At 41.6% G+C, this 26,399-nt stretch overlaps 1 protein-coding gene across 2 annotated transcripts in view; it reads right to left on the bottom strand.

The window, feature by feature from the left end:
* SND1 (staphylococcal nuclease and tudor domain containing 1) overlaps positions 1-26,399 on the bottom strand; it is a 418,829-nt gene that overhangs the window by 256,814 nt on the left and 135,616 nt on the right. Inside the window, exon 11 of one of the 2 annotated variants that reach the window (XM_022581894.3) lies at positions 4,876-4,965. The exons of the other annotated variant lie outside the window; for it this stretch is intronic. Coding sequence (XP_022437602.1) covers positions 4,876-4,965 — 90 coding nt within the window. The remainder of the gene's footprint in view (positions 1-4,875; positions 4,966-26,399) is intronic. 2 annotated transcript variants of the gene reach the window in all.

Genomic DNA, 26,399 nt, shown 5'->3' on the forward strand with positions numbered 1-26,399 from the left:
ACATGGAAAAAGTATTTTTAAGCAACAGGACAGCCCTGTGATATAGCCCGTGAGAAGAGTGAAAGAATGCTCCTCAAAAAAGCTCCATGACCTTCAAGAGCTCTCACCGGCTGAGTGGAGCACGGCTTCGGCTGAGGAAGGCTACACCGGGTATCTTCAGGGACCAGTCCTCAACCTGTGCTCCTCAACCTGGGCGCGGCCCTGGCCCAAGATAAAAGAGTGACCTGTCCTTCCCCTTCTCCCAGAAGCCTCACCTCTGCCAAGAGATTGAAGAGAAAGGACAATCAAGCTCCACACTTGCTTAGCACAGTTACCTATGACCTCACATTGTCTGCGTAACTGAAGAACATGTAATCTGACACTGGTTTCTCTGAAGAACAATCTGATGAAACATCACTTCACCGGGACATCTCTAAGACTAATGAGATAATGTCTAGAGGGCTGAAGGCAATCAGAGGGCTGATCCATGGTGCTCTTACCACCTGCGGCTATCTGTAGATGGGGACGATGCGGCTGAAGAGGATCAACTTCTCATAGCAGGTAGAGTACATGTTATACACAAGAACTGGCGTATCCCAAAAAGCACTGTGACCCTGGCTATCTACCCATGATTCAGTACATACAACAGGAAAGCGGGCCTTTCCAGATGCCTTTTAATTCAAAATCATGATTAAAAGCATAGACATCTGGGGGTAAGATACCTAATTCCTATGAGTTTCAGTTTCTATGCCTATGAAAATAGAAATGATACATATATCTTTCAGGGTGGAGGTGAAAATTAAGTAAAGTGAAAACAAAATTCAGTATTTTTCCATCAAGAAACAACTCAATAAACGACAGCTCTACTCTTTAGAATGAGCATTATATGAAGTGCCTTAAAAAATAGAAGTCTTTAGGTCACGCTACATATTGGAATAGCATGAAAATCACACATAGGCAGCCACCACCAAAGAACAAATGAGCCCTATCTTTCATAGCTGATTTAGACATTCAGAATATTTTATCCCATAGAAACAAGGCTATTAACAGTGGTTGGGTTGCCGGCCTCCTTCATAAAGGCACATTAACCTAGAATAAAGATAATATCATTTACATACAATACCAACCATTCTAGACAGACCAGGTTTACCATGAGTTCAGTTTTGAACCTGCTGGAACTGTAAATCCGGTACACATGGAAATCATTTCCACCCACCCCAAAGAGCCCCACGTCCCCAAAAGTACAACCCTCAAGTAAAATAGGTTTCCAAAAAAGAACAATCTAAAACAATATGAATTAGAAATAATTCCCTAATTCATAGCCCAATAACTTCCCAAATGTCTGCATTTATCAAGAAAATTACCTAATTTTTAGTGCCTAAAGAGTCAACCTAGTTTACGGAACAAATTTTAATGGCATAAAAATCATACAAAGTCAGCCGTTGATTTACAAATGAGCCGCATCCCCCAAATTTACTTATATCAACAGAAACAGTGACAAAACCTTTAGGGAACAGACGAATTGGGGGGTAGAGTTTCTGGAGATAGATGCTCATCCAGGCTCTCCTATCTATTGCCAGGGCTGAAGCTTCATCGCTTCTTGCAATTTCATCTCATCGACCATTTTTGACCCTTCAATTGTCCAAACAAGTTACAACTTTGAACACAATGGTTCCCATGGTGATAGAAATTTTGCAATCAAGGGACAGGAGTTACAGTGATTCATATGTCATTTATAAATGCTGTATTAAACAGATTAAAAAATATTTAGAGATTTTATGAAATAGCTGGAGAAAATTCCCAGTGAAGATCCCAGCTATTATTACTTTATTCCACTGAGAGCAAAATGACTTAGGCACACAAACTCTTGCTTTCCTTGGGCTGACGGTCTCTAAACATTAAGGAAAAAAATGTACACAGAGAAAGAAACTGCTCCTGCTATCAGAAGAGGACCTTAGCTCTGGTTCTCTTAGGAGGGCATCTCACCATTTTATTCTCACTAAGGATGCCATTCTGGAAAACGAAGGGACATGTCGAAGTTACCAAGGATTCCATGCGTCCACTACACTGGGACCATGAAGAAACCCAGAAGAAATTAGCAAGACAGTTCTCTCCTCCATGCATATTCCTTAGTCATATTTTAGTGAAAGCACAGATGGAAGATGGTAAACAAGGGATGGGGAGGGCATTCTACCAGGCAGTATAGCAATTCAGACAGCTTCTGAAACACTTCCAGGATACGCACATATCCTACCTCTCCCTTAAACCAGATAACACACACACACACAAATACACACTCCAATACAAGCAGATACACATTTTGTGGAAGCTGGAACCAGGTGACACCCAAATCTGCACAAGGGGTTGATGGCAGTCAAATTAGTTGCGCACTGATTCACATATCTTGACCTCAGACCTGAGAAAGTCAGGCAATGCTAGATTCTAAACGAAAGCAGTATTATTAAACAAAACCAAACCACATAATGCAACAGGCACCTGGAAAAACATGAATGACTAGTATTATCCTGGATTCTCATCCATGAGAGAGGAAAGGCAAATAATATTCCCAGTTCACAAATGCTAAAACCAAGGCTCAGAGAGGTGCCTGGTTACTTTAAGGCATTTAGCCAGAATTGCATCTTGGGAGTGAACCAAAGTGAAGTTCCATAACTGAAATGGAGGCCACTGAATCTAACAAAGCACCTCACCACTTTACCTTCAATCCCAATGCTCTACAGTCTAGAAACCCCTCCAAACTTCTTATTATAGACTCTCTGGGATGGTCCAATAATAGCCTGGGCAGAGAAGATGATTTTTACCTCCATTATCTTGTTTAAGCTGTGACAGGCTGTACTAACCAGCTTTCGCGCACAGGCACACACAGGCACACATGCTCTCTCTCGGTGCCTCTTAATCACCACGTGCTGCACTGAACAGCTGCAGAGGTCTGAAGGGAATTGGCAGAAATGTGTGATGATGTGCTAGCCGCCCCCCTGAGGCAGCCACTGCCCTGTCTGCTCCCAGACTCCAAGGCACATGGGTGTTCGCTGTCGCAACTGATGGGCCCAGAAGACAGGCAAGTGGTTTCAGGTGGTGAGTCAGGAAAAGCAGTTTGCATCAGGAATGTTCCAGCCCAGCAGAGCTTAGCTGCATCCTTCTCCCTAGGCAGGGATACAGTATTCATCGTTTACACAGTGTCACCGTGGGGGACAAAACTTGGGCTCAGCACAAATAGAATCCAATCAACTCTGATGCAGAGGAAACAGTAAATGAGTTTTCTCCCACCAAGAAGGAGCCTAATTGCTTAAGAATTGCCACCATATCTGACACTGGAGGTCAGTTCCTTTATCCTGAGACAGAGGACTTTACAAAGGCCCAGCAGGCACATAGCGTTTGAGAGCAGAGGCCTGGGCTAACTTTCTAGAACCATTCAGCAGCTGCTACCCTAAGCTGTGATCTCTGCTCCTAGGGACAAAGCACAATCAGGGACGGGCAATATTCAAACACACCAGGTGGATGCCAGAATACACACCACACAACTGGCTGTGCACGAAGCAAATACGCGCTGCCACTCCTTTCAGTGTGGTTTTGGATGGATTTCAATAGAAATGAACACGTGCAGGGGGAATTCCTTGCTTGTCTCTATGCCATTGTTTATGAGCCAGTAAATTAGTGATATGGTATCAACTTGGTGAAACAGACGTCAGACATTCAATCAGATAACAAGAGATCTAGAAATTGAAAGAGTCTTAAAGCCATCATTTGCACTACACTTCATGAATGAATACAGCATTCTGTCATGTTTTACACAATGACAAATGAGCCTATTCTCCCAAGGAATGAGGAGATAAATACTTGTTTTAGGGAATCCGGTTTGGTTTCTCTACCTCAAAATCAGCAATTTCATCTTTTGCCCAGCTTCAAAATCTCTTGCAATAATTTATCATGCTAGTAACTACGGTACTTTGACAAACCTCTCACAACTCCAATCGTTTAGAAACCTGCACGCAGGTAAAGAATGCTAATATGGCTTCAACATGTCGAGGTCAGACTTAGAAACAAATGGCCTTACCTTTCTGAACCTATAATAAAAGTTGGCCCAAAACATAACATTTCCTGGAAGGATCCCCACCGACGGAAAGTAAGGAGAACACAAATCAGTCTTTCTCTGAACAGATTTCCCTCAATTACCGCAGGAATTATTCTATTCGTTTCCTCTGTTTACCCAGGACACAAAGAAATGTCCAGGATATGCAGGTTGGGGAGGTCAGGGAAAATCAGTGGAAGATCAGAGGCTCATTATCAGCTTCCCAGAACAACAAGTTCTGCAGCAGGTCATAGAACATTCTGCTCTAAGAACACAAGGAAATGCCCTCTGAGGGCCTGAGCCGCTGCACTACACCAGAAAGTCTCCCAACGAACCAGCAGGAAACCACACCCTCTTTTCCACAAAAGGCAGGCTCCTATTCCAGAAGCCCTCTTCTCCTCAGAAACAGGGAAGTCAGAAAAAAAAGCAGCCGCTTTCTTTCATTAGCAAATCCCACAGCCCCGACTTTTAATGCAAGTGGCTGGAGAGAAGCAGAGAGCTACTCTGCTTTAATGGAAGTGGATGGAGCTCAGGGCAATATGCAATTACTGAGACTGGAATTGAGCCTGGACCCTGGAAAGAACATGCCGTGAGAGCCCTGGAAATCACACTGTGGTCAGGGCCCCAATTTTAAACTTCTCCCAAGGGATGCCACTTCCTGAGACAGAGGCACGCCTCTCTTCATACCAAAGTAATACTACTTGACTTGGTGGAGGAGAGTCATTTGCTGGTCTCTGGGATTTCATCACAAGAGCCCACATTAAAACAACCCCTAACCACTTGCAAATTATGTTTCTGCCATCACTTACCTTTTTCCCAATAAGCTTCTTTCGCAGAAATTCCCGGGCTTCAAACATATAGGGAATGTCATAGAGGGGACGCAGTTTCTTGTTCTTATCCTTAAAGCAAAATAAAATACCGCATCAGGAATGAGAAAACAAAGCAAAAACTGACACATGAACACAGCCAAGAGTGCGAGATAATGACAACACACCTGAAATATGCTCTAGCTCCCAGTATCACAAATATTGAATAATTCTAGATATACAGTAAACGATTAACAAAGTATTTGGTTGAAATGCTTTACAGGGAACAAGACCATCTTTTTCCAAACGACAGGCTCAAAAATAAGCAATGGAATGTTTACACAACTGGAAACAACCTAAATGTTCATCAACAGGGAAAGAGCTATATAAACTGCAGTATAGAAGCAGCTCACTGAGTATTAGGGCCCTTCTAATATTTACAGATATACTATAAATCTCATTCTATTACTCTGTAAGCCTTTTTTAAGCACCTACCAACTATTAGCCTCAGACAAAGCACTATGTAAATGTATGTTATACTCTTGGACGTAAAATCCTTGTAACCTAACAATAACAGAAGAAATCCTGCAGATATGAAGTAACACAAAGCAGTTCTGAATAAGTGCTAAATTATGTGATATAGACTAGGGACTAAGTGCTATTAGAATTCATGGAACTGGAAAGAAGTAATCAGGAGATGTTTCATTGACAAGGTGGGACTTAACATGAGTTTGCAGGATAGGAAAAAACTAGAAAGAAAATTAGAGTTGGGGGGAAAAAAAAGACAAGCAAAAGGAGGGAGGCAGGAATAAACAGTATTTCGGCACACAAATACACAGCCAATCCCTTCATTATTTCTTGGGGCCCAGACTTCCCCCAAAAGAGGGGCTCTGAGCAATATAACAGATGGTGAGAGAGGGTCCGGATGAAGGCAACAGAACTGGGAATTGACAGGAACTTAAGAGCCAGGAGAATCTCTTTAAAAAATAAATTAATAAGTGACTGACAAGGGAGTGGATAGAGGGTATAAAAGCGAAGGAACCCGAGAAGTTTGCAGTCGGGGGAGGACAGCGTATGGAGGACTAGAGCTTGTGTACAAGAAATTGGGAGATGTTGGCTAAATTGGTTGGTATGATTAATGTCTCTCCCGCTAGCTCCTAAGTTGCATGAGAACAGAGACTCTGTCCTTTTCTGTTGTCCTTTGTGATCCCAGACCCAAGTATACAGTACTTCCCTCACAGTATAAACTCAAATGCTTAGATGTGCTACCACAAAAGAAATATGCAGAATAATATACCAGAGCAAGTATGCTAGAAGGACAGGACTGCCTGAACAGATATTTGGGCGGGGGGGGGGGGTGGGAATCAGAAAAAAAGGAGAAAATTAAGCCATAACCCCTAACCTAGATGCACACCATTGCTTCCCCATCCTGTATGACTAGCTCACCTGGCCTCAACTTTGCTTTGCCATCTTTTACACACCTGACACAAGATCTCTACATAATTCATTCTATACTTAAAGTATTCAAATTATGTTTTCTTAAATAGCCAACTACTCTCAAATAAAGAACATTTATCATTTTAATACCCCCATATTTAAAGTAATACTAATGACAATTCTGAGGTCAAGGGCATCGAAATAGAGGTTTCCTCCTAGACCCAAAGCAAGCCTTGGTGTCCAAAACACATCATTTAAACATTTCAATTCACTGATACCACCAAGAATGTGCATAATTATCTGAGTTCGAGCTTCACATTCACCATCCACCTGTCTTCTAATTTCTCTGGCTTAAAAAAAAAAAATAAAGGCAGCAGCACCATTCTCATGCTCTTCAAAGAACTTAAGGCACCTTTAGAACTGAAGGTGAATCTTTATCCTTTCTCAGAGTTGATGTGTGGGAATCTCCACACTCTGAACAGGAGCAACTGGGACTTCCAAACTGATCAAAGTCATGGGGAACCATGATCACTGCTAATAAGTGAAGTACGGCCCGAAACATGAACATCTTTAAAGAAATAACACTGAGTTCTCCTTAACAAGGAAAATGGGACAAATAAGAGCTGCCTGGCTAGAGGGAGTGCTGGCCAACATAAGGGCAGACGTATAGGATTATGGATATTTTATAAGCATCCAGGCAGCCAGATGAAAATAGTGGGTCACTACTGAGGAGCCCTACAATAGTTTATGATGACACTAATGATAGTGTAAGAATGCCTGCTAGACAGAAGATGCTAGGTGCCAGTAATGAACAGGATTTTTAATAAAGACAAAAATCAATGGTCACCAGAATCAGCCATCAGGAATAAGGAAGTCCCAATGTATTCATATTCCCCTAGCAATACAGGGCAATCTATTCAGAGAGGAGCTGTGTGATTCACTAACAACATTTTTTAAAATGAACTGAACAAAATAATTGACATTTCCCTTACACAGCCTTATGATGTGCCACAGAACCTGATATCAGAACCTTACCCTATTTATTCTGAAACACCACAGAGGTTTAAGGCAATGTCACTTGTTTGGAACTCCAAAACAAGGAATGGTAAGAAATAGTTTCAATAGGCATTCAGATGAAGATCATGGGATGAGATACAGCTAAATGTGTGAACATGGCAGTGTGAACAAGAAAGATGCTCGACAGGACTGGGCCAAGCCAAGATACTCTCAAAAGAAGGAAAGAAAATAAATACTATACCAAACGTTCCAACAAAAAAACAGGGTGACTTGAGTCTGATTATATGTCTCTCATGAAGCTCGGAAAGAACTAATAGCACGAGCAGAAAACAAGATACCACAAGTGAAAACAGAGTCATTTTGTTACTCTAACCCTGAAGATCTAGTAGCTATTGACATCTGCAAACATCTTACAAGAGAGATATTAGAAGTCCCTAAGAAACTACAAAATAAAAGCAATTCCTCCAAATTACCAGGTACATAAAAGCCTTTGAAATCTCTAAGAGGCAATTGAGGTATGGAATGTATTCTGAGAAAACAAGACTTTAGCTGAATCTTGCCTGCTAAAAAGGACTACCTAGTTTAGATTCTAATCTACATGGAGATACTTTAAAATTAAAAATAGAAAAGAATGCTTGATTTATCTGGTGGGCGGATAATACACAAACCAATATGTGCTGTAGTCACTGTTCATCCTGAGAAGTGACATTGTATGTAGGCCCTGCAATGACTCACGTTAGAGATAACTTCAATCATCTTTACCTCTCCTTGGTTTGGGAAGGAGGCCCAATCTCAGCATCTAAAAGGCATGCCTGTCTTTTTTTTTTTTTTTTTTTAACAGGAGCTTATCATGCCAAAATGAGGTCTCTGTTTAATGCTCATCTGGAGGGAATGGAAGGGACTCCTAATCAAGGTCTTATTCTCAACTCCGTTTCAGGCCAAATTTAATCTAGCCCATCTAGCAGCCAAAAAACTGTAGCCAAAAAATTTACTGGGCCCTAGGATCCTGCAGGATTTCTTAAAACAAGGCTGAATAAACACAAACTATGAAAACATTGATGAATGGGGCTTCACTAAAATTTTAAAGAGTTCTTTACTGAAAAAGCATCATGAACAAACTGACAGGCCAAAGCACAGACTCAGCATCTGATAAGTGAAACAAGATAAAGACAAGGCAGAACAGGGTGAGAACTGGAGTACTGAGCCACAGCTGTGAACTTCTCAGTGAGGCCTACCCCGATGACATCACATTTCAGCAAAGACTCAAAGGAGGTATGGGATGTAGTCATCTAGAGACAGGCAGAGAGGACAGCCAATGCAAAAGCCTTGTGTTAGGAGATGACTGGTGGGCTCAAGGAACAGCAGAGACATCACTGTGGCTACAGCTGAGTTCTAGACGGGAGAACAACAGACAAAGTCACACATCTGACTTAACATCTGAAGGAATTACTTTGGTCAATGTGCTGAGAACAGACACCACAGCAAGGAAGAGAAAGAACAAAGGGAGACCAATTAGGAGATTATGGCATTAATCTGGGTGGGAAATGATGTTAGATTACATCAAGGAAGAGCAGTGAGGGGGTAAGAAGTGGTCAGAATCTGGGAATATTCTGAAAGTAGATAGATGAAATGTGAGATGAGAAAACAGCGAGAAATCAAGCATGACTCCAAGGTTTTTTTTATCTGAGCAAATGGAATAATAGGTGGGGTCATCACCTGAGATGAGGAAGACCACAGGTAGAGGCAGGTGGGTGAGATCAGGAGTTTGGTTACGGGCCTGCTAAACTCTCAAGTGGAGGTTTTGAGTAGGCAGTGTGGAGTTTGGAAGAAAGCTCTGAGCTGGTAATTTACATTTGGGAGTGGTGGGCATATAGGTGGTATTTAAACCTACGAGATTGAAAAGGTCAGAGGACTGAGGCATTATAACATTGAAAGGTAAGGAATAAGAGACGGAATGTATAAAAGGAGACTGAGAAGGAGCAATCAGTGATCTCAGCAGGAGGAAACAACCAATGTTATGTCCTGGAAGCCAAGGAAAGAAAGTGAATTGAGGAGGGAAAGACCAACTGTGTCCAAGGCACAAGGCAAGGCGAATGAGCTGAGGACTAAGATCCGCTTGTTGGATCAAGCTAAGTGTGGGTCGGCCGTAACTTGGCAACATTAATTTTGGTGGAGCAGTAGGGGCAAGAGCCTGACTGGAACTAGGAACGGGAAGAGGAGAAGTGGAGAAAGTGAGTACATACGATACTTCAGAAAGTTCTGCTACAAAATACCAAGAGATTATGTGGCAGCTGGCAGAGGAAGCAAGGCGAAGAGAAGGGGCTTTGGTTTTTGGTTTCAGAGGGGCGAAATAACAGGCAAAGGTCCTGTGGAAAGCAAATAAGTGATAATGCAGATGGAAGAGGACAGAACTGTTAATGCATAGGTAAGGAGGGGATGGCTTTCCATAGGAGCTCCAATAATTCACCTTTAGGTGTGTGGATGCAGGTACCGTTAGGTGGGTACACGTGGTAGTGAGAGTTGCTGGAAGTTCTCTCGTTACTTGGATTTACTCAGTAAAGGAAGGAAGAACAAATCAGTAAGAGAAACTATCTAAGAGAAAAATTGGCCAAAAGGTACGAACAGGTATTTCACAAAAGAACTGCAGCTGGACATTAAGTGTATGAAAAAAGGTATCACTTCATTAATAATCAGGGCAATGTAAGCTGAGATACTATAGGACAGCCAATATATTGTCAAATTTTAAAAATGAGGATGAGGGGAAATAGGTGTGCTGTAACCACTGATGGGAATATAAAATGGTTCAACCACTGTGGCACTTTCACATGGTGCTACTCGGCATCATCTGGTTAAGGCTGAAGATATGCATCACTATACTTAGGCAATCCTACTTACAGGAGGGTATATACCCCAGAGAGGTCTCACTCATGCAAGACAAGGACCACAATGCTCATGTTAACGATGTAAAATTTACAGTCGGCTCTGTGCAGTCACAGAGCAGAACAGAGAGCAGTGAGTCTGCGAGCAATGCAATAAATGAACAAATTTGAAAAACAACACTGAGCAGGAAAACAAGCTGTAGAATGATAATGATTTAAACACAGGCTAAAAAAAGACACAAGCAACACTATTCCTAGAGCTATGTAAATAGCCAAAGTATAAAAATACCTAGAAACGAAAGTCAATGGTTAGTGAACTGATGCAGGATGGGCAGAGAAAGAAACAGAATGGGAAAGAAACGGGGTCAAGGATGAGTCCACAGGGACTTTCAACTTCATCTGCAAGCTTGTCTCTTTAAAAGAGGATCTGAAGCAAATGTGGTATAATAAGAAATGTTTGTTCTGTATCATTCTATAATGTTGGGGTTTTTTAAACCAAAAAAATGTTTAGGGATAGGAAACCCCCAAACCTTGTTTGGCCAACCTTTCCCTTGGCTCACAATGTCTCCTACTTTTATTTCTCTCAGAGGCAAAATAACCTGCCATTCTTTTCCTCACAAGAAATGCATGAAATTCCTTTTTCCTTCCCTCAAAATGAGTTTCTTTCATAGATGTATCTTTCCATGAAGCAGAAGGGAATAATTTAACTACCAACATGCTCTCAAATAACCAGGGTCAAAAACAAGTTTGATTTTTTTTTTATAGGAGGCTTGAAATATATTAAAAGTAGCCAAGCAGAATTATACTCTACAGACATCTTAAAACAGACTGCTGAATTAAAATAAGAACAGACACGATCAGATTTAAATGGATAAAATTTCAAACAGTAAATGGACCAGTCCCAGTTGCCCCGCCACACAAGCTATGTTAATAAACAAAGGCTTCAATTTCCATCTGAATTATAGACTTAAAATAGGAACATTACCACATGCCCTGGGCATATTTACAATCAAGGACCGTTCAAGTCCCTTGGCAGCCAGGAGACACAATCCACAGGGATATCCACTATTTATTATCCTTAACATACACAATAGCACATTTTTATAAAAGGCAGATCTAACTAGATAGAAATCTATAGTCAGCAGCTGGGGAAAGGTTCAAAATCGTAACCACCTTGGCCAAATGGAAGATATCTTGCACCACTATGCCTACAGGACCACACACAGAAGATTCATATACCCAAACACTCCCCAGGAGTTGTTTCAAAGAAAAAGACACTTTCACTTTATTTCCCAATTAGCTCTTATTTCTTCCTCCTAAAAACCTCTCTCTTAAAGGTAAATAGGGTCTATTAAAGAGACAAGGTCTGGGAAAGTCCCAAATTCACAACAATGAAATACACTTCAGACATATCTCCAAGGAGGCAAAGGAGAACGGTAAATAAAAACAAATCAAATTGAAAAAATATTTTTTTAAACCTGAGATGTGATTATAAAAATTCACAAGCGTGGGCTTCCCTGGTGGCGCAGTGGTTGAGGGTCCGCCTGCCGATGCAGGGGACACGGGTTCAGGCCCCGGTCCGGGAGGATCCCACATGCCACGGAGCGGCTGGGCCCGTGAGCCATGGCCGCTGAGCCTGCGCGTCCGGAGCCTGTGCTCCGCAACGGGAGAGGCCACCACCGTGACAGGCCCGCGTACCACAAAAAGGAAAAGAAAAGAAAAAAATTCACAAGTGTGAGAATGGAAGAGGGCTGGACTTTGAACCCCGTGCTTATGCAAGATACTTGGCCCCTGAAGTGCCTTGCTGCTTTTATAGAACCCTTAGTTTACTACACTTCTCTCATACTCTGCGGACCCACTGTTTCTACAACCGCCCACTCTTCATCAGACCTAGGGAAAAAACACTCGGGTCTGCTTCTTAGAGTGTTCAATTCATTATGAAATGGATTATGATCCCCAATTACAGCAAGGAAAGTGAGGCTTACAGTTAAGTAACGTGCCTCACTTCTTGTTAGCAAGCAGAGCAGGGATTCTGATCCCAGCTATCCCAGGGGCTGAAGCGGGGCGGGGGGGGGGGGTTGGGGGCCCGCGGGGGGTGGCAGACACTACCCCCTCCTGGCTTCCTAGTGCCAAAAGGCAGTCATCTCCGGTCAGTAGTCGTCAGGTTTAGTGTGGGAGCTTGTAAACATGCAGACTGTCGGGCCACATCAGGTATTCTGATTCTGCAGGTCTGGGGTCATGTCCCCAATTCTGTATTTTTAATAAGTAGCGAGAAGGACTGTGGGCCACACTTTGAGAAACGCTGCGGAGTGCCTTTTGAGCACTTTGGACCCACTTAAACCAACGGAAATAGAAGAAAAGGGACTCCAAAGGTTTAAAGAGTCACAAAGCAACACAGAGGAGCTTGATAAACATCAAAGTGGCTAAATAAGTAGGCAAGTAAGTAAATACCTGGGGAACTCTCTTTCTGCACATGTAGCTGGAGGTAACTTGAAATACTCCTTAAAAGTCTTTACAGCTAAGACAGTTGGGAACATTCTAGTAACGGTGGGAAAACAAGATTACCAAATATTTCTCTACCTGCCCATGCCAGGGAACAGCAGGACGGGCACACCCTCCCCTCACCCCCCCACCCCCAGACACCAGTGGTCTAGACCTACACTAGCCACAGTGACAGCAGAGGAAGGGGCAAGCCCTAGAAAGTGCCAATCTTCTGACAACTTGCCAGGAGGAGCCGGGTTCTGCAGTATCCAAAGAGGGAAAGAAGGAAAGCAGATTCCGGCAGCCTCACGTCCTTGAAGGGACTCGCCTGTCATCTACGGTGTACAGTGCAGGATTACGTTCCAAAGGAACTCACTCTTCCCCAAATCAAAGTACCTTTTCAAGACCATCATGCAAGTGGGAAAGTATCTGTCTCTGGAGGTTGTTCTCCTACTCAATTACGTCAGCCAACTAAGAGCACTTGCAGAAGTTCTTGCTATTCACTGCTCAGATGCAGTGAGGACGGGCGAGGGAGGGGACAGCAGGAGGAGGCCAAACAGTAGGTCTTTTCACCCCCCCAAGACCCTGGGTCAAGACTTTAAAGAATACTTTTAAGGCTCTAAGGGCTCCAAAACCATTATCCAAGGCACCACATGGGGTGCCTGCACTTAGCTACAAATTCTTCTGCAGGCATAGGGTCTGCCCCTCACAGATCTCAAGGCAAAAGAAGGTGAAGGCTCCCAAGTAAGAAGCTGTGCAACCAGCAGCAAATGGGCTCCAAGCCCAAGAAGAAAAGGGAAAGTGAGAAAGCCCTCAGGGCCCCACCTCATCTTCTTTTCCCAGCGCGGGGACAAAAACTCTCCCCGACCCAGTGCTCTGAAAATAAAGATCTGCTCCAAGGGTGAGTGAAGCCTGTGCCACCTTTCCTGGAGGAACGGTGAGGATGCGGCCGGTAAAGAGTGGGATAATGAGACAGAAAGGGCATCGAATCCTTGAAGAGAACAAAGCTCAAGTTCAGCACTCCTGAAGTTAGACAAAAAGAGCCGTCCTGGACATGAAATCAAACATTCCTCAAGCATTTGATGGCAACGAATGATCAAGAGTAAGTGGGCAGCTTGCTGTCATCCAGAGAAGAGAGGCCTAGGTTCTCGACAATGATTCTGGCACCAGCAGCTCCTGCCTGCCAGCTTGCCTCAGTTTCCTTCCAAGAATCAGCAAGTTAAGAATTACCCGGCATTATATTAATACATAACTTCGCAGTGAAAACCCATGCAAAAAATGACTTGAAAATCCTGTAAAAATCAGGAAGGGACTAAATATATTAGTGCAAAATCAGGCAACTCTTAAGTTTACATTCCAGGAATATTTCAGGTAATATGAACCCCATGGGGAAAAAACAGATCTACACGTGTTACTAAGAAACAAAGCGACTTAGCTAAGTTTTACAACATCTAATATGGATGTTAACGAGAGCTAAAATATCAAGAGACAGAAGAGATAAACCGAAGTTACAGCACTAATCACTTTCTGCCTCGAGTTGCTATAATTTAATTGCTTCTTGTAGGTCTTACCTTTCCTACCAGACCACAGGAGGGAATATCTGTGAGAGGAAAAAAGAGCTTAATAATAACTGTGAAGTGCCTAGTATAGTGCCATGTTCACAGAAAATGCCAACACGCAGAGAGAATAAAACGGGGAATGCAAAAAGGCCTAGCTAAAAGATTTTTTTAAACTCAAACTGCACTTCTGATTAGGGGAATAAGTTGAACTGGTCAGTATATAAAAAGAACTTTCAAAGAGATGGAGGAGGCAACATCACTGTGGATCCATATCACATTAGTAATGAATGTCTCATATAGCACCAGGTGAATGTGAACTGTTTCTAATATCTCTACCTTCTGGCAACTTTCACCAGACATGATTCTATACTACACAAAGGTAAGTATATTCCTGAATGATTAAAAAGATTCTAGACTAGATATCTCACTGTACAACCTTATAAAATCTAGGCTCTTTGTAAGCAGTGATGCAAAAGCAGTACTCCTGGCAGTTTCAATGTGTTATGTTAGAAAAAAAACCCCCAATTTTACAATATCTAAATAATTAGTGTTTTCTTTTGACCTGGCCAAAACTTTAAGGCAATCCTCTTCTCGCTACAAATTTGACGTAATGAATTCAATTACTTGTGACCTTTGAAGTAACACACGCGCAAATCTATTATTAGCTAATAGTTATCCTTACAGAACATATATAATAATTCAAGTAAAGCTGAACTGTTAAAAAAAAATCAAGTTTGAGGGTTCAACACTAAATAAAATGATAGTAAGCTACAATATAAAAAGGGATAATTCCATTAATGTGGACTCCAATGTACCAGCATCCCACCTCCCCAAAAAATTCACGAATTTGAGACGACACTAAGCCTAAATTGCCGGGGTAGTATTTTTTTGTGGTTAAGATGGAAGAAAAGGATAGTGAAAGATTGTGCAGCCCTTCCTTTGTCCTCAAAAGGCTGGTCTGTGACAATACTAAGATGTGTGAAGTTTTGCTGAATGACGCACCCTTCACATGCTGCTCAAACGAGCAAACGAAGCTGAGAAGAAATAAAAATAGTGTCTCTCTATTAAGGCCTCTATTCTACAGAGCTAATAGTTCTGAAATTCGTGCAAACACGAATTAATGTTAACATGGGAAACACCTTCATTGGGGAGAACACAAAAAAATCTACAAATAAGAAACCAGAATTTATAAAGCAGAAGGGAAAATGGGGGTCTTCAAGGACCAGAGCAGGCCTGGGGGTCTGCAGGGTCATGGAAAGTCGCAGGGACCGGCATATCTCAACTGGCTCTGCCCCTCTGCAACTTCTTTCCTTTTCACTGGAAGCTCATAATTAACCAGTTGGCCCCAAATCTTGTTTTCTAGTAATGGAGAAATCGTCTCCCACATTTCTCACCCTTCATCCCCAGGCTAAAAATGGAGATCCAGTGCCCTCAGAAGAGACAACTCTGTTACTTAAAGTACAGGCTGCAAGCCAGATGAAATCCATCCAGCACGGTGATGTGCCACCGGCCCTCCCACAGTTCTAGAAGAGGAGGAAGGCTCCGGAGGAAAAGGAAACAAACCTCTTGCAATAGGAAGGCAATTTTCTCTGTAACAGACAGCAGGCTCGGGTGAGCCCATTCAGAAAAGAATACCATTTTGTTAGAGAAATGCTTCTTTGTGAATGCCTTCCCTTCTCCACCGTATTAAAAAATAATAATTATTATTAAAAGTTTCTTCCTGGAACAACACAGAAGGGAAAATGATGCTGGGTGTGACATCATTATTTAGCTGGTGCCAGTGGAACCTCCAATTGAGCCAGATTTCCAGTCAAATTTGAGCAATAAATTGTGGTGCATTTCAGAAGCACAGGACTGAATTATGTAAGTGCACAGCTTAGGCCTCCCTTTAGACACTGAGATCCTGCCTTGCCAGCTACATCACTCCAAGGTCTAAATCAGGCTGCCAGGTCTACTGCCACATATTTTATCTACAAAATTTAAAGTACTCTCAGCCTGTGTTTAAACACTCAGCAAAACGGGGCCTGTACTTTCTTAGGACAGATATCATTCTAACCCTACAAAGATGACTCTTGTACTGTCAGTGTGTCATCAGTCAGAAAAATACAGCATCTATCACCAACTACCACCATGACGAAGTATGGGCAAATGAAATTACCAGAATTGTGAACAGCACAGACATTCAGAGGCAGCACCCAGGTGGCAAGGCAACGTCATTATATATACATGGCATGGCTTGGCTGACGGCAGAAAGGGACCTTGACAAGGCTGAATCCAGACCCGGTGGAGGCTGCTCCTGGGAAAGAGACTAGCCCTCCACCCACATGAAAGAAACATACTCAGGAATGTGTTGGGATTGTTTTGTGACAGTTGTTGGCACCTGGTGAACAAGTAGACAAGTGACCAGATCTCCAGAACAGCCAGGTAAAGTTCAGAGGCAGGAGGCGTGAGCAGGGGGCATCTCGCCCTGCACCAGTGGGTGGTACCCACAGCTCTTCATCTCTGTGAGGAAGGACAGGGTACCTGAGACCAGGGCCTCGGTCTGTGACAAGGCAGTTTTAGCTCCTGCTTTATGTAGTGTCACTTTAATTGTGCCTGTTTAACAATGTTTTTAGGTCAATCACGTCACCATCCCGTTTTGATAACCACACACTTTCCTCGCCTATAGCTGGCCTTCCGACCTAACCCACTTCAAACAAAAGGCTGTCTCTCTACCTTAAATTTCTATGCTTCATATTATTTCTAATCCCCACGGCAACCAATAAAGCTGGAACTATTAGCTCTTCTCAACTGAGAAGTTAGGTGTCCAGAGAAAAAACATGCCCAACATAACATCATGCCAGAGCAAAAGACCCCAAAAGAGCCCAGGCTAGTATTTCCCTACCACCTGCCTCCCAACCACTGAGGTAGCAGGAACCGCCATCACGCACAGGCTTTTCACTCCCATCCGGTTCCACAGGCACCTCCCACACAGACCTGAAAGGGTCAGTTCATTTCAGCACGGAATGTAGGCCTACCCAAGGCCACCAGCTCCTGAGAAGCTCAAGGAGATTAACTAAGTTGGACACACTATTTGTGCCAGTTATGAAGCTATTGTCACTCAGTTTTAAACCGAGCCTTTTTAAAATTCCACTTTGTGGTGCCGGGGTGGGAAAACTGCCAACCACATTTCTGCTTTGCCAGCTGGTTCCCTGCTAGGCTCTGCCAATAGGGGATGTTAAAGGGAGAATGGACAGGAAGAAAAAGGGACAAACTCTTTCCTATTCCAGTCAGCTTCTCCACAGCAATTCTTCTTCTTCTCAGCAATGGCAGCTTGTTCCAGTAGCGCCAATGGATTCCAGCTTGCAGTTTTCCCAACACGCCCAGAAACAGTCTCAACACACCTCCCTCCGAGTCACCAGAACCAATCAACTGGCAGCCCCTCCTGGGAGGCCTGGGGCCCAGCTCCAAGGAGTTACTCTTCCCCCCTTCAGCGGCTCAACAGAGATCTGAGGCCCACTCGGTCCATCCTCCAAATGCTGAAGTTTTCATATCTCAATCTTTTATTGAAAGAGATTACCCAGAGGTTGTAGCTGTGTCGTGTGGTTAAAACCTCCATTTGACCCTCAGGGTTCTCTTTTTACCTTTTTAGTATTTCCATACCTGATTAATAATTCCTTATGTAAAGTCATCTCTGTTAAAATAACTGCTGTGGTTTCTTGACCTGCCACTGTGGCCAAAAGCACCTCTCTATGTAACTAGACAAAATTTGTAACCATTAGAGAGGAACAGTCCAACTCTCTTGATACAAATCAACCGTCTCCTGAGAGAATACTGCCTCTTACCTATTCCAGATACCTCTATACCTGGCCAATCCCAATATAGCAGGACTACCTACAATGTAAAATGTGCACCAAAAAAAAAAAAAAGAAAGAAAAATGGTTGGAGTGCACACGAAGAGCTTCCACAGTTAAAATAGTTGATGAAGAGTAATGCGTGAGTATTTAATGGCTGGTAGCACAAGCATCACACTAGAGTAAAGGGAAGACTTCCAAGCCAGTAGCTGTCGAATCCACAGAGCCTACAAGATTAAGAATTTAAGCAGTAAGAGAACAATGTACCCTAATTTTTTTTCCAATATTTTGCTAGACTCTCATGAGTAGTGAAACATTTTGTGATTTTAAAGACCAACCATAACAGGTGTATATTCGTGGTTTAAGTTGGGATCACAGTAAAGACAGAAAAGTAAAAACCTTACCTGTGTCAGTGCGGTTACCATACTGTGTGAATAAGCACATACACACAATGTGAGGGTTAGTGGGGATGGCCAAACTCACAAGAACACCAATGAAATGTCATTTTTCTACTATAGCCAGATGGAAAAATGAGATAAATAACACCAGATTTGCTATTACATAGTTTATCATGCAATGTTGCTAGATGAATTCTAGAAACTTCTCTTAAGCCACCTGTGAAAAAAAGTGGAGCTAAATGGTTACCAGAGACTGAGGGGAAGGGGAAAAGGAATTGATTAATGGGTACAGGGCTTCAGTTCTGCAAGATGAAGTAGTTTTGGAGATTTGTCTCACGATAATGGGAATATCTTAAACACTTCTGAATCATACAATTAAATGGTTAAGAATGTAAATTTTATGTTATGTGTTTTTTAACCACAAGGAAGAAAAAAGTGCAACTCATTCAAGGTAATATTCTAATTTGGGAGAAGCCATGGCATGTTAACAAATTCAAAACCAAAATAAACATGAGAATTTTCTGATATGAATCCTAATCTTTTGTTGGCTACAAAAAGGTATTAATTACGGATATAATCAAACATGCTAGCCCACTTCTGATCCCAACCACTATATTCCAAATTGTTTCCTTCCCGAACAAGCCCCATAACCGAATCTTCTACTCCCCTTTTTACGTTATTCCAGCGCCTGGATGTGACTGCAATCTCAATGCTAAACACTTTGCTTACTAAAATGCCAAACGTGGGCTTCCCCGGTGGTGCAGTGGTGAAGAATCCACCTGCCAATGCAGGGGACACGGGTTCGAGCCCTGGTCTGGGAAGATCCCACATGCCATGGAGCAACTAAACCCATGTGCCATAACTACTCACCCTGCGCTCTGGAGCCCGTGAGCCACAACTACTGAGCCCAAGTGCCACAACTACTGATGCCTGCGTGCCTAGAGCCCGTGCTCCACAAGAGAAGCCACCGCAGTGAGAAGCCTGCACGCCACAACGAAGAGTAGCCCCTGCTCACCGCAACTAGAGAAAGCCCTGCACGCAGCAATGAAGACCCAACTCAGCCAAAAGTAAATAAATAAATTTATTTTTAAAAAATAAATCTATTTAAAATAATAAATAAATAAAATGCCAAGCGTTCTGCAAGGCCATACTCAAATGCCACCCACCATCCTCAGGAAACCTTCTGAGCTCTCTAATCAAATATCCCGTCTTCTCTCTTGGTTCATCTGGCCCAAGTCAGTATACATGTGTCTTATATCTCATAGGTGATTTGAAACTATTTAAGCTTAAAAACAGCATCTGACTCATACTTTTAATCCCACTGTACTCATTTGATCCTCAACAGAATTCAACAGTCAGCAAATATAATATTTTTGTTACGGATGAAGGAAAAGAGGCTCAGTGTAATTTAGACTAAAGCTCACAACAGCAGAAAATGGCAGGGGCAAAAATTGAACTCTAATTTAACCAACTTCGAAATCCATGACCACTGGATTCTATTACAAGGCATCTAAGGACCCTATGATGCCTCTCCAGCTTAAAGCAAGAGAGAAGTCATTTTCTTCTTCCAAGTAATAAGCTCTTTGTACTACAGGCGTAGAGTTCATATGCAAAAAGAAAAGGGAAACCAGTTTCATCCTGAGCACTCCCTACAAAGCACCCTGCCGTCAATGGAGATGTGCACAAGGTGACCTCCTCACCCGGCACCCCAGCTCTGCCTCACCCCTAGGTGACAGGGATGCTGGTGGCTCCTAACAAATGTTGCTGAATGTGAGAAAATTGTCCAGGGTGACTGCTAATGAGAAGACAGAACATCTTGCCACTTAGCTACAGAATGTTCACCTAATAAATCTTACAGATTTGAACACAACCCAAGACCAGGAGGTTACTGGAAAAGACAAAGTATTTGGAACCAGCAGCTTAAAAATCCACATCTCCACTGCCATACTTCCAAAAAATAAGGTATAATGCATACAGTTTGTTATCCGTACTAATCAGAAATAAAAGGCTGTAAGTAAAAACAAAACAAAAAAAATCACCTAATATTTCCTTCTGAACAGTTTAACGGTAATATATGGTCACTTATTCTACCGAGGACAATCCTCTTTTTTCCTTGATTCAGCTTTATTGATCTAATTTTAATCAAGGACAAGTGTACAGCAAAGGATAAAGGGTCAACAACCCAAACGCAGTGGGGAAACAAGAGAAAAACATTCTAGTTCAGCAAATGCATCAGCTTATTAATGGGCCTAGAAGTCCTATCACGGCCATGTGACACAGAGAATTAGGCACTGTGGAAAACCAATCTGCATGCTCTTTTTTAATTGCGGTACACTATATTTCCTTAAAGACAAATACACTTTTTGCAGGATGGGATGCTGCCCAACACACCCGAACCGTAGATGCTTAGGTTATAATTAAATATGGAAACATTACCATTATGTAGGATATTCACTACTGTGTTGAGAACTGGAAAATCCCCTTATTTTATCTGTGAAAAATTTCAGTTAGTTGTCTTACACTAATTATGAACTAAGATTTAATCAGGCAGGAATAGGCTCAAGTTAATGCACGTATAATTTATGAATTTTTTAAAAAGATTTACCAATCGATTTGAGTGTAACTAAGGGTTATGTTTAAGCGTCTTAAGTGAATTAATATACTGACAGTTGATGGCACTATAAATCTACCATTAGCAGCAGGTCACCCACAGGTCATTTCTTGTCAGCAACGTACTGGCCTAGCACACAGAACCCAGTAGAGCACAGGAGAGAGAAACAGAGGGATGGACTGCTGGGGAGGGGAGAGGTGGCTTGAGCTAGAAAGAAGTCTTTCTGCATTAAAGTACGAAAGTAGCATCATGTGCCAGTCGCTGGAAAAATCGTCCCTGCTCTCCAGAGAGAAAAAAACCTCAAAAGGAGAAGCTTGATATACAAACCACAAAATTACAGGACTGGTAAAGAAATACAAGGGGCTGTTAAGAAGTGCCTCAATTCTTCCAAAGGTCAGCTATGCTTCATGAGGAGATGAGATGTGAGCTGAGTCTTGAAGGATGACCAACTGCTACAGAGATGTGCGGAAGTGGCCCATTTGGGCAAGTAAGAAGTGGCAGTGGAAACACAAAGGGAAAACAAAAAAGGAGAAGAGGTAGGAGAATCAGGCCACCAAGGAACCAAGGGAGAACGGAGTTTAAGAAGAGAAGACAGAGTCAGCACATTCAAAGCGGTCACAATAAGGACAGAAACGTGCCCACTCAAGATGGCAATAACTTCAGCAAGAGCAATTTCAGTCAGTTTTCGCAGGCTGAATAGTTGATAAAATGGGGGTGGCTAGGGTACACTAATCTTTCAGGAAAGAGTGGTCCCCAAAAGAAGGAAGCCAAGGGAGAACACCAGATTTAGTCCCACAAAATAAGTAAATAAGTGAAAATCATCTTTATTGGATGATTTAATAAATTAAAGGTGAGGGGAAGGACAGAGGGTTGACATAATTTTCATCATATAAAGATCTGATTATGAATGATTCATAAATATTCTACTTCCTATCCTTCTAATTACAAACTGTATGATCTGAGAACTACGTATTTATCTCCAACAGGAAATTAAACTTATTCATCTCTGTAGCCCCCAGCTCCTAGGACTGGGTCTGACATATGGTACACATTCAATTAATGTTTGTTGAATGAAATTACTTAATCTCTCTGGGCTTCATTTTCCTCCTGTTAGAAAAGGGGGGAAAAGTGGCTGGGGATGAATGCTAAATGTTCCTTCTATCTCTAAATGCCCATCAGTCTGTAAATGTTACATAAAATGGATCAGTTCCCTATGATTCCTTGAAATTTTGCCATGTTTTAACATCACATTCAAGTAAGGCATGAGAACATCAAAGCTGCATCCATCCACCTAAAAATGAAAATATATGGTATTCTTAAGATCCTCCTTTGAGGTGGAAATATCTTCACCAAATCAGGTCACAGAAAGGAAACAGAAGATGATCTCTTTAGAAAATGTTTTGAAGAGTCTCTTTCGCCCTCCCGTCCCTCAAGGTCACTGTCAGTCTCCAAAGATATGGGCAGTACTTGGAAACCTTAAAAATGTAAAAGAAACCTTTTAAAGTTCATTTTTAAAAATTCAAAAGTAATAAATCTGCAATTGTGTAAATGTCTTATTTCTTCTAGGCCTAAGCTGTTTAAGTTTTAATCCAAATTGGGAGCTAGGAAGCAGGAAAGAACAGAGAGAAGGAAAATAAATGAAGCCCCAAATTTCAGAGTAGAGATGCCCCTGGGATCTGCAGACAGATAATAGAAATACTTGTGAGACATGAAAACATCAACACTAATCAACAGCACTCAAATGAATAACCAATTTCCCATTATTATCAAGAAAGCCATACAGCCTTAAAAATCAGAAAGTAATTATGTCTGCTATTACTGTGAAATGCCAGATAGAAACAGACTGAGGAGAGGATGACTCAAACCTGTGGCCCACCTCGCCACCACTGCGCGCGTGCGCGCGCGTGTGTGTGTAGGGGGGCGGGGGAGGGGGGTTAGCAGCTGTAGTTAAGACAAAGGTATTGATTCATCATCATCGCCACACCCTACAACCCTAAGTCCACTGGCCCCTCAGATCTCTCCAGTCTTTTCTAGAACTTCCATTCAACCGGCAAAATCAGAATTTAAATATAAAATAATAGGACCTCATCCACATGAATTCTGAACACATGAGACAAATAATTTAATCTAGCCTAATCCACAGGAAATATTTAGATTACAGGCTTTAGTGATAAAGTTTTGGCCTGAGACTATTTCCAAAGAAATCAGAATTAATCCCCAAGTGGTGATGTGTTCATACTCGGTAAATTAACACTTTGTCCTGTCCGCATTTAGTTGACTATTCTGTTGATGGATCCAAACTAAAATCAAGTAGAACTGTTTAAAATTTACTGCAGGGGAAAAAAAAAATCCCAATGTAACAGAATACTAGTGATTATTCATGGTTTTAAAAGACTCTCCTCTCTATATTAAGAACTTAAAAAATCGTTTTACAGTTATTCTCCCAGTGCTTCTGCAACATAAATTGATTTACCAATCGTCAATTTTATTTGCAGCATTCCAGAAAAATTATAATGAGGAGCTATACCTTTTCCCTTTGTGTTTCCAATGCCTTTAAACTATGTCTTTGTAAAGTTAAGATAATCGTTATTTAATTTAGCACCAGTAAAGCTAAACTGTTCAAAAAGAGAGGATATAAGGGATGAAGAAAACATTAATGGCTTTAATTTTTTTATCCCATTTTTCAACAGCTTTATACAGCGTTCAATGGTAACAGATATTATCCCTCACCATTCTACACCAAGATTATAACCTAAGAATTATGAGTGGCAGGGTAGAGGATTCAGTAGAAAGGGTTCCAGCGAGCAGATGGACGCATGACAAGGAAGGGAAGCTTACTGTGTATACCAGAGGCACCCTCGCAAAGATATGGTGGAGAAACTATAAGCAAATATGCAAATTTTGGCCTATCATAAAGGGGAATCTTATTCAGACAACCCATATGGGTTATGTATGATATTTATCCATTTAATCATTCCAACATTCCTTGTAGTTTGCATATGCTCATACTTTTCTAAGAAAAAATAAACAAGCAGTTAAGAAACCTACAGCAAAGGATGAAAGTAAAGCCAAAAATAGATCAAAGAAAAAGCAGAAAGGAAAGAGATCCATCCACAGTCCTTGAATTGAAGAGGGGCTGTTACCATAAATCCAGATCTCCGTGGTTTATTTTAACTCTTGTGCAAGTCCCCATACTACAAAACCAGCAGGATATATGGTTAACAAAGGGTGGACAGAGAAATTGTTCCAAATGAGATTTTAAGTGAGTCATGCTCCGTAACCCAGACAATTTCATTTACTTATCTAACTGAACAATGTATTTTTTCCAAGGAGCCATTAAGAAGACATTGCATATGCCTAAAATACAGTGGTCGGTTTAAAATGAAATTCAAGACAAAATGATATGGGTATGAAACAGAATATCCTTTACAGCTGCAGCTTGACCAAATTTAGCCTCAAAATTTTAAATTGAAATGTGGTGAAACCTTGGGTCTTGAAGTATAATCAAAGGAGGCAAACATTAGAGAAGGAGGAAAAAACAACTGATGTCAACAAATCACAAAAAACTGGTGTGCCCCAGGCTTCAAGAAGCGTCCTGAAAATGTCCCTACCATTTTTTAAAGACATCTTTCCTAATGCAAGTAGATGTGAAAGTACAAACCAAAACTGTTTTATTTTCTTCTGTACATGCTTAGAAAGAAGAAAGACAAGAGGAAGGTCCTGGGACTAAATAAACATGCTGCATAGCTTGGATTATTAAGGCAGCCAGATCTGCAATTTCAGTACCACCTAAATTCAATGATCTGTGCCACGAGTCTGATAATAGACAAATTTAAGTATCTAATACATATTGTTCTTAAACACTATCCAGTCAGCCACCATTAAATATCACTTTGCTAGCCTGTAAAACTGATATTTCATATCTAGGGAGTGTACAATGGATAACTTGGGAATGCATTCAAGGCTTTGGACACACATTTAAGGTTTTACAAATAAACATTAAAAATCAATTCAACAGCAAGAATGCTAACTAAATTTCATGACTATCGAACGTCTAGCAATTACAGTTACCCAGAAAGATACTGACTTGTTAAATTACTTTCAGGCCAAAAGGCTTCGATGGCTCAAGTTCCCCAGTGGCCACCATGGATGATATTTCTTAAAGAATGTCACCTCACCACTAATAAACTTATATAAAGGATTGTCTTTTTTTCCTCTTTGAAGAGCATGCATCAGAACACACAAGATGAATCAATATCATTTCTGTCTCTGTATAATCAGGAACCAACTCACAAAATTCAAGTAGTCATTGAACAATCTTGGGGAGGGCTTCACGTCTCACCGGTTTCCTCAGTGCTGTTCATCTTCCAATTAGTTTCCCCTCTGACTAACCCTTTCCTCCCTTCCACTGGTCAATTACAATGCCCTCCTTTAAGTCATCCCCCTTGCATGACTACCAGATTTCTTCAGTTCTTTCCATTCTCACACTGCACTTCCAATATTCTACATTTCAATAAACAGAACCTTTAAAAATTTTTCCTGCTTCGTTCCCATCCTCACATTTCCAGCCTTTCTGTCAAATTTCACTACATACACGAGACTCAAAAACACAAGTCTGTAAAACTAGGGCTTGTGGTGAAGTTTTCCCCAGTTTTCAAAAAATGAAAAAAAGGGGACAGCATAAGTCTGAATTTGACCAAATTTATTGTAAATTATTCCAGATTGAAGGACTGTTTATTATTCTTAAAAATACGTGTTACACACACACACACATACACACACACATATTACGTTTTGGGAATTAGTTTTTCATTCTTTTAAGGAATAATAATGTCAGAAGAGGTGAGGCACTTTTCTCAAGTTTTAAAACTGGAAGGATGAGTTAGTGTTCCAGAGAGAGAGATACACAAGATAAGCAGTAGGAAAGAATGGAGAGTTCAAAAAGGAGGTAAATGCTGCATAAGGAGGCAGGGGAAAGTTCAGCCAGGGTGCTTGCCAGGCAGAAATGTTAACCTCTAGAATAGAGGAACGAAGAGAACTTTCTGGGAAGGGGACAGACGTGCTTGGAATTTTACAAAGACCACCTGAGCAGCAGTGTGGACAGACAGACTGGAGAGAGTGATATTTGAAACTGGGGCCCAAAAGCTTGTGCAATGGTTAAGACAAAGATTGAAAACTTCAACAGCAGGGGGAGGAGGAGTTTTGAGACAGTATTCTAAAGCTTAAATCAGTTAATATGTATAAAGTGCCTAGGTCACTACAATATGACCCATACATAGAAACTCAAGTCAGTACCTTTCTGTTCACTTTGT

The sequence above is a fragment of the Delphinapterus leucas genome, chromosome 9, assembly GCF_059928025.1.
Source record: "Delphinapterus leucas isolate spDelLeu-1000000601 "Yukka" chromosome 9, BTC_Dleu_Yukka2, whole genome shotgun sequence".
Taxonomy (NCBI): Eukaryota; Metazoa; Chordata; class Mammalia; order Artiodactyla; family Monodontidae; genus Delphinapterus; species Delphinapterus leucas.